The sequence below is a fragment of the Cajanus cajan genome, chromosome 4 (assembly GCF_000230855.2).
Source record: "Cajanus cajan strain Asha chromosome 4, NIPB_CcT2T_4, whole genome shotgun sequence".
Taxonomy (NCBI): Eukaryota; Viridiplantae; Streptophyta; class Magnoliopsida; order Fabales; family Fabaceae; genus Cajanus; species Cajanus cajan.
In genome coordinates, this window is record NC_138520.1 from 13,351,623 (window position 1) to 13,361,537 (window position 9,915).

At 30.6% G+C, this 9,915-nt stretch overlaps 1 protein-coding gene across 2 annotated transcripts; it reads right to left on the bottom strand.

The window, feature by feature from the left end:
- Positions 1–5,066: 5,066 nt before the first annotated feature.
- On the bottom strand, positions 5,067–8,635 carry LOC109802980 (momilactone A synthase). 2 transcript variants are annotated; one of them, XM_020364424.3, is made up of 3 exons: positions 8,479–8,635; positions 8,301–8,381; positions 5,067–6,062 (listed from the first exon to the last, which is right to left on the bottom strand). In XM_020364424.3, the coding sequence occupies exons 1-3, from the start codon at positions 8,496–8,498 to the stop codon at positions 5,255–5,257; spliced, it is 909 nt and encodes a 302-aa protein (XP_020220013.1). In that variant the 5' UTR covers positions 8,499–8,635; the 3' UTR covers positions 5,067–5,254. The 2 variants fall into 2 exon arrangements, with proteins under 2 accessions (XP_020220013.1, XP_020220011.1); XM_020364422.3 differs by having other exon boundaries at positions 5,067–6,065.
- Positions 8,636–9,915: the final 1,280 nt, after the last annotated feature.

Genomic DNA, 9,915 nt, shown 5'->3' on the forward strand with positions numbered 1-9,915 from the left:
CGTGATACTCAGCAGCAACTCACCAAGTTCGAAAATCTCTTCCAAACCTGCACCAAATCAGCTTTCCAAACACATGCAATCGGCCCAAAACTTCACATTTTCATCAAACAACCCAAAAATTCCAGCTTTACCCACATGTAACCACAATCAAAAAATTCTCAAGATTTTCATCAAACCCCAAAAACCTGAAAAACCCCAATTCCTTCAATCTCAGCTTAAAATCATCAAACATTTAAACAACCAAGGAGTTCTTAGAACTCATTTTCAGCCAAAAATCTGCAAAAACCTAGCTTCCCTTACCTCGGCGAAGAATCCGAGCTCCGGAAAGAGAAAACGGAGAAGAAGATGAAGGACGGACGGAGATCAACGGGAATGAGAACTTCAACTAGCTTTCAATCACGAAAATCAGCACCTACACACCCAAGAATCCAGAGGAAGTGGAACCAAGGCAACCAGGAGAGAGAAGAGTGAATAACAAGAGTGAGAGTGAGCAAAGTGAGGAAAAGGAGAAAAGAGAGAAAAGGGGGTTACGGGGGGTCTCACAATCTCCGAGCTGATATGCGTGACAACGCATTATTTTTTACTGTTGTTTTTGCTGAATGATGTGAGCTGTATATGTGATGAGTTGTATGTTGATGATTGCTGAACTAGATGATGTGCTGATAAGCTGTAGTTATTTATAATTGTTGTACTTATATATCTATATATGCTTATTCTTTTCACTAGCTTACCCTTTGTTGTTTCCATGTGGTTTGGACTGCAATGATCATATTGTGTATGGGAGCAGAGCAGGGATATGTTGGTGTCTTGAGGCAGGTCTGTAGCTGACAGATACAGTGAATGTATTTTGATATTTTGTTGTTTTAGCTACTTAGTGTAGCAATTGGACTGTATTTTGTACTTTGATTTTTTTTAAGCCCCAGGCTAGACATATTGTATATACTTTATTTGGATATATGTATGTTCTATTCTGCGTGGTACTGGTATTGTTTGCTGTGTGACGGCCAAGCGAGTGGTTACAAAAAATATTTATTAGATTTCGTTATCTGGAGCATATGAAAGATTTCTTTATATTATTTTTCTTGTGAAAACATTTTAAAATATTTTTTCTTGAGTGAAAATATCTTAGTTTGTAGTCTTTAATGTATTGTTGCAGTAAAAAAAATATTGTTAAAAAACTTAAAATTATATATTTGCGATTTATTGAATTAATCGTGATTAAATTGTAATTGAAATGATTATAATTAAACATATTTAAATATCTTACAATATATTGAAGAATAAATTAATATAACATCATTACTAAATTAGATAAAACTTCAAATTATCATATAAAAAATTATTACATTCTTAAAAAAAATTTATTATGAATGGTTAAATATATCCAATTACTAAAACTTTAAACCATAAAAACCTCTTAATTTATATAATTAATTAATGAAATAAATATTTAATGATATCTATTTTATTATAAGTAATATATATATATATATAGACATTTTTTATTTTTAAATTAAACAAATCTAACTATCTTTATATTACTTGAAATAGATGAGTATCCCCTCCCGACTTCTTGCATTTACAAAAGTTAGAATTTGAATCATAATCACCTGATTAAAAGACGCATGTCTCTCACTATTTGTCAACTCAAATTAGTGTATGTACGAGTACTAAGTCTATATATTATTATATTTATTCCATGTTACTTAATTAGAATATAATAAATTAAAATAATTTTACAAATTTGTAATTTAATTAATATTTTAAAAGTAAAAAAGAAATAATTATTTAAAAATAATTACTTATAAAAAAAATTATTTAATTTTCATACAGATTCAAAAAGAGAAAAATAACATTTAAATAAATAAAATTAAAATTAAAATCAAAATAATAATTAATAGGTTGTAAAACCTTAATTATAATATTAAATGATGTGTCAATTAAATATACATGTCATATATTATTGGACAATAATAAAGAAAATATTAAAACACATATTTTTATAACATGCATCGCATCGAAGTGATAGTCTCCTAATATTGTATAACACCAAAAAGAATATATTTTTTTACTACTGTAACACATGTAATTATTGTTTGTACATTCACTGCATTGTAACGCAGGTAACTAGAGGTTATTTTAAATTTAATCTTAGTTTTGTGTATGAAATAATTATATTAAAAAATATTTATTCTCTATATTATTACAATTTTCAACAGAAATTAATTATTATTTTTATAATGAATACATCATATTAATATTATAATTAAAAATATATAGATAGATAGATAAGATAAATAGAAAGTTGTTGGACATTAAATATAGTTTTTGAAATATTTGATTATTTGAATCATAAAATTGGTATATAAATATAAAAAATGATTGGAAGAAAGGCTTTTGGAGAGTAGAAGCAGATAATAAGAGGGGCCGAAGCAGAAGTCACAAAGGGCATGCAGGGATGAAGCCATATGGGAGCAGAGTCATTAATGCCAAAGGAATGTACAAAACCCATTTCTCTTTGTTGGTTTTTTTTTATAAAAAAATTAAGAAAAATTACAAAAATAATTAAAATGAGGATTGAATATAGGTCTTCATGCTTTTAATTACCCGATCTCTCCCTATCCAATGACTAGTAGTTCATTTTTTTTTGTAATCACAACCAATCTCAAACAGATGCTCGAAAAATAAAAAATAAAAAAAGTCAAAAATAATGGCGGGAAATAGTTCATCTATAAGCTCACATCTACCCAAATCCTACACAGATTTTCTTTATTTACTTTCTTCTTTATATATTCCTGTGAGAGGCAAAAATAAATAAATTTCTCTCGACCACCTCAAATTATTTTTTAATCTTTATTTTTATATTAATTGTCCATCTTTTTTATATACAATATCTTTTTTATTTTAGACACACACATATTTGTATGCTGTCCTTCTGTTTTGTCTTTTGATATTTGAAAGCTTCTTTTTTGTCTTTATCTATCTATATAGGAAAAAGGAATTTTAAAATTTTTTACAAAGCTCACTTGATACTTTTGTTCCCATAAAAATTTAATAATCAATTACAATTTAATTGTGAAATACATATTAAGTTTAAGATTTAATACAGGAAGATGAGTTATTGATTTCTAACTCTAGTGTTGAACTTTAAAAATAATAAAAATGCTACATATTTTGTAATAGCTTTAATAATTTCATATTAATAATATTTTTTTATTCATATATATGTGCCTTAAAGTTAACAATCAAACATTTATATATACTTGTAAGATGTAATTTTTGCAAACTATGTATTATTTCAATCACTGAAATTAATTTAATAATAAAGAGTTGAATAATATACATAAATTTTAAGTTTAAATCTCTTCGTAGTTATTACAATTATCATTTATTTCATTAATAATCATAAACCTTGTAGACTATCTCATTAATAATCATAAACTTTGTAGAGTATATGAATTGTTGTTAATTTCGTTATTCCATACTGTTTAGCCTGAGATATTAGGATACGTTTCTAAGCAAAATGAGAAGACAAGTTGAGCACAGCACATGCTAGTTGGGTTCATTAATATGTGAGTTGTAACCCTCGTGACATGAATAAAATTTGGAAATTAAACTTTTATACATGTAGAATGGTGTCACTTGTACCTTCACCTATGTCCCATCATAATAAATGTGCGAAAACAAAAGTTACCATATATAAAGAATTATCAAATATGTAGGCCATAGCTTGATCTATATCAACCATCTCTTTGGGCCAGACCAGATTTATAGGATTCTTATCCCTATCTCCATGCCTTTAAACTATACCACAAGACTTTTATCTCATCACCGTTATATTGTCCTTCCTAGGGACTTCAATGAAACTCATTAGCTGCATCAACTACTTTTTGTACCATCTCCACTAGAGCTATCAAAACGGGTAACCCGACCCGGCCCATTATGGGTTGAGCATTTGGTGGGCTAACCCAACCTGGCTCATTTATTAGTGAGCTTAAAAAAATTGAACCCGGTCCGGCCTACCACGGGTTGACTCACCTAATTTAAAAAAAATGTAAAACCCTAAACCCTAAACTGAGAACAAACCAAATTGGCAAACTTCTCGCGATGGGCTCACCATGCGTGCGGCAGCTCGCGGTGCGCACGGTGGCTCGCGGTGGCTCACGATGCTCGGTGAGCACGGTGCCTTGCTATGCGGTGCGGTGGCAGCTATGCGGTGCGGTGTGGTGGCTGGTGCGGTGTGGTGGCAGCTATGGTGGCTAGTGCAGTGTGGTGGCAGTTATGGTGGCTGATGCGGTGTGGTGGCTGCAACTATGGTGGCTGTGCGGTGCGGATTGAGGGTGTGAGAGTGGAGGCTGTGCAGCTATAGATTTTTGAAGTTCAAATTGAAAAATGAAACCCTAATGGGCTGCATTGGCCCAATAAGTATAGGTTTTTTTTTTTTACGAGTTGGTGGGTTAGCCCGGCTCACCACGGGTTCAACTCGGGTGAGTCGGGTTGTTAGTGAGCCGGGTTCAAAATTGACCCGTATTAAAATTTTTAAATTTTTTTTGGCCCAACCCGGCTCGAACCCATGGTGGGCCGGGTTGGCTCACCGAGCTGAGCCCACTTTGACAGCTCTAATCTACACACAGATGACACAAAACATATATGTATCTAGCTTTTAATTAGGTTTTTCATAGTTGAAATCTTAATCTTAAATATCAAAATAAGATATTAAAAAAACACACACCTTATAATTTATTCTCCTTTTTTTTACAAGGCAAAATTTCATTCAATAAATAGAGATTCTTTTAATCATAAGATGTGACCAAAAGAGTTTATAATATTATCGGTATAAGTTAGAATACTTACAGCACAAGACCAAAGCATAATAAGTAATACAGAAAAAAAATTTCATCTCAAACTTTACAAACAGATGAGTCACTAACGATTAATAATGATCGTTTCATATAACTAATACCATAGTTGAAGAAAATTATTTTTTGTGAGACACTCTTTCCATTGGATTAAAACAATAATGAGAAAGCCTTCTTAAATTTAGAAGAAGAAAAAATGCTCCAACATATTCATAAACCAACCATAATACATTACAAAAATTAACAAAAGAAAATAAATGTAAAAAAATTTTACACTGTCAATCAATCATAGATAATTATGTATGATAAGTTTGTTAACTTTTATAACAACCGATTTCAAAATCATATCTAACATGATATTTGATTGATTGAGTTGGACTAATAATGCATAGAAATTAAACTGAGTTAACATTTGGAGAAGGGAAACTAAGACTTTTAAAGGTGGTGAAGCCTCCATCCACAATGAGGTTGTGGCCTGAGATAAACTTTGCTTCATCTGATGCCAAGAACAATGCAGCCCTAGCCACATCAATGTCCTCACACGTAGCACCTTTGAGCTCTCCAACCCCATTCACAATACCCACAATTTGTTCTTGGGTTAAGCCAGGGTAAAATTTTCCTAATTGGGCCAAAACCATAGGTGTAGCAATTGGAGCTGGGGATATGCAGTTTATCCTTATCCCAGCTTTGCAAAGCTCACTAGCCACAGATTTCACTATCCCAGGAATAGTGGACTTTGATATTGTATAAGGATGAGGCCCAAGCCCACCCATGAGCCCACTTATGCTTGATGTGCATAGAATGGACCCAGAGCCCACTGGTATCATGACCCGGGCCGCATGCTTTATGCCTGCAATCATTCCCCTAATGTTGATCCTCATGACCCTATCAAACTCATCAAGGTCCAGATCTGCTATGCTGGGTGGAAACGTTGGGCCTGCGATGCCAGCATTGTTGTACATGATGTCCAGCTTGCCGTAGTGGGCCACGGCCACATTCACGGCCTCTGCCACTTGGGCCTCCACAGTGACGTCGCATTCCACGTAGCGGGCTGATGGGCCCAGCTCTTTTGCAGTCTGTGGGCCAAGTTGGGTGTCGTTGTCAGCAATGATTACTTGGGCCCCATGTTGGACAAACTCATGGGCCGTGGCCTTGCCGAGTCCACTTGCGGATCCTGTTATGAGTGCCACTTTTCCCTCGAGCCTGCTTTTTGGAACCGAAGTGAATGAATGTGAATCATGATGGGCGAAGAAAAGAAGAATGGGAATAATGGAATACTCATAAATCATGATGGCCTCTATCTAAATAATGCTATCAGCTTTATCTCTACGTCTAAATCAGAAAGCATCGTTTCTTTTTCGCAAAGGTGGAGGATGATGTCGTGGACCAAATTCCCTTCCTACAAGATTGATTAAGATTGCTTATTTTTTAAAGGACTTGAAAAAGTAAGTGCAAGAGAAGTACCCTTTGATAATGGGGTTTGCTTTCAAATTTTAAGAATATCAATCTTTGACTTCTTTTGTTCTTTTTATATACCTAATATGGTATGTAAAATGAAAATTAATCATATGATCAATTGTAATCTAATTAAATCCACTACCAATAACTTACAAATTCGGATTCGTGGCTTACCAAGCAAAAATTAATGTATAAAATAAAATTGTTTTAGGTTTTTATATAATATTTTCGTCATATTGAATTAAAGACTAATCTGTTTATAATAGTGAGATTGCTTTTAATTTAAAAGATTTTTGTACATAATAAACATCAAAGACAACATTTTCTATTAAATTAAGCATTTTTACAATATGTGAATGCAATATCAACCTATTAGATTGGGTGTATAAATGGATTGAAATTGTTTTCAAATTTTTTGTAGGGTTTGGTTCCTTTATTAGATGGGAAATATACAAGGATGGAACCAAACAAGAAATCACTTAACTTGCTGACACGTTAAAAATAAAATTGGACAATTATATCACGTTAGCTGTTTGTGTTTGGTGGATCTACAGCATGGGAACATGCAAATTGGAGGCAGCTAGCACCATTTGTTCCATGTGCTTTACGGAAATCCGTTGTCTTAGTTTAAAATAATTTCAATGTCTCTGTTAACTTCAAAGGACCTATGTACTTAACTATGTATTCTACAGTGCTTTGCTTTTCATTTGTCAACGCCACTTAGTACTATCTAAAATTGAATTATGTAGTAGTGGTCTTAGATTTGCAGCAACCTTTTTTCTGTTTGCTTTCTTCTTTTTTTTTTTTATCTAATATATGCATTCTATTAACTGTTGACAACTGGAATGTAAATAGTGATTAGAGAGAGAGAGAGTGATAGAAACAGAGTTAGAATGGGTAAGAGCATTTCCGGTGGGGGTTGTTTATCTGTGCCACATAAGCTCTGGTCTACTTTATAGGTTGTTTAAATTTTAGCAAAGTTGCTTGCCCATAAAATGGACTAGAGCTGATGTGATGTGGCACGACAACCCCTACTGAAAATGCTCTAAAGATTTCATCCAAAGTTTAGGGGAAAAAAATTATATATTATTTAATTATTTGATTTTCTTCTCTCTTTTTAGTTTTAAAAGCTGTTTTCTAGAAGAATTTCACACCATTCACCATTTTTTTCGCATCCAAAATCTATTATTAAATTCTTAAAATTGTTTTGTTTTAAAAGTTAAAAATAGAAACAATTGAAAAATGTTTTCTCATCTTTTTCTTCAATTTTGTTGTCCTAACTCGAGTATGGATCATGAATAGTAATTATGTTGCTTTTGGTAAAGAATAGAGTGTGCTACTTTCACAAATATTCATGATTTCAAAAACTAAAATCAGTTTTTGAAAATAGAAATCAAACACATTCATGATTTTTATGCAGTGAAATATGAATCAGAAAAAGTTAATTCCAAGAGCCAACAAACTTGAAAAGCTATATGACAGGAAATTGAAAAGTTAATAAATGAAACCATGCTCCACACTAATCAACCTCGTGTAGATTTAGAAAAGTAATCGCAGCCCAGAAAATAAAAAGAAATTAGTGTAATTCATTATAGGAAGGAGTTAGTATATAATTAATCTTTTCAATGATGAAATTATCTATAAGTTCACAATACATCAAAGACCAATTTACATAAAGCTTTAAGATTAAAACAACATAAATCATGTTAAAATTATATTTTAATTTAAGTAAGCTTTTTTATTTGAGTTTTGCATATAAAAAAATGTGGTTAAAAAAAAGACACTATTAAAAGTAATAAGTCAGATTTCTCGATAAAAATTAATTATTAATAAATATTTTGTATCAATATTATAATTATAAAAAAAAATTATATTTGAACTCTTTAGTCCTTACAAAGAATTTAGATAACAGCAGTCATTAAATGAAGGAGAACTTAAAAAAGCAACAATTAGAACAAATTAAAGAGGCTTAATGAGACTTACCTTCTTCCACCAACCAAAGTTGCATAGAATCTGCTGCGTTTTTGAAGCAAATCATTGGCAAGGGTGGTGAGCTTGAAGTCCCTGAAAAAGACCAAGTTATAAAATCCATATATAGTTGCAAGAAATTGACAAGACATTGAGGAATTAAGGTTTGATATGAGAAAGGAAGATGAAGAACCTGGCTAGTGTTCTAAGCATAGCGGCTTGAAGATCTGAGGAAAAGAACAAGAGGTGTGGTGTGTGGAGTTTGGCGGATCTCAGGTTGAATTGAAAGCACAGAAAGAAATGAAGGTTGATGAGTGTATTTATGGAAGGAGTAGCAAACGTTTTTGTCTCATGTGCTGTATATATTATTATTAAACATGAATCAGGACTAACAACACACTTCTAATGCTGTCATTTTATTTTATTTTTTAAATTATAATATATAATCAAGATGAATAATATTATAATAGATATAATATTTATGGTAATAACGTATGTATTTGATGATATTTATGTAAAGTATATGTAAGTATTAAATAGTACTACTATTTAATGCATTTATGAAATATACAATATATAATTAAGGACTTATAAAATAATTATAATTTTTAATTTTTTAGAATTCTCTCAAAATCTGATCATATTTAATTAAGAATTCTTTTACTTAAAAAAGTATGTTGATATTCAAACAAATATAAAAAGTTCAGAATATTCTTTTGAATAATGGATTTTGTGAAATTTTTTAGTATAACTTATATGTAATTTACTCGTCAAATAATCTCATTAAAATTTATGAGATTTTGCATGATTTTTTTTTATTTCTATTTTTTTTCTCTTTATTAAGTTTTCTCTTTCACCTTTCTTGCTTCTCTTTCATATTCTTTTTTTCTCACATTATTTCCGGTCATTTTTACTTTTTTCTCTTTTTTTCTTCTTTATCTTTTTTTTATTCTTTTCTCTCATTTATATCTTTTTTTTTCTTCGTCTAATATTATTTTTTCTCTCTCCTTCTCACTCGTATTTCTTGATTTTCTTTCTTTTTCTATCTCTTTTTCTTTTTATTCATCTCTCTTATTTATCTCTTTTTCTTTTCCTATATTTTTTATCTATCAATTAATGCATAATTTATAAATATTTTTTAAATTATTAAATATTTAAAATAAATTTTTATTATTAGATATTATCTATTATTTTTTTTAATTATTAAAATTTAATCGATTACTTTTAATAAAATTTAATGTTGAAATATAAAATTTTGAAACATATTAAAAAGACTTTGTAGGTAATAATAACAACCCTCAAAATGAAAATAAAGTTTTTAATTCATGTCATGCATCTTTAAGAAATGTAGTTAAGAAGATATTTAATATTTTTAAACAAAGCTTCACAGTCTTTAAGCCAAAGTTTCTATTTCTATTTAAGACACAAGTTGAACTTGTATTAACATGTAGCACTACATAACTTTCTCCAAAAAAAATGTTATGATGAATTTTTAATTGAATTGGTGGATAAATTTTCATCTTCAGTACTACCAATTAATGAAGACCATAATGTTGATCATATTGTCCAGATTTAAGTGCATGAAAGAAAACAAGTTAATGCATAGAATGTTAATATAACTTTAGATATG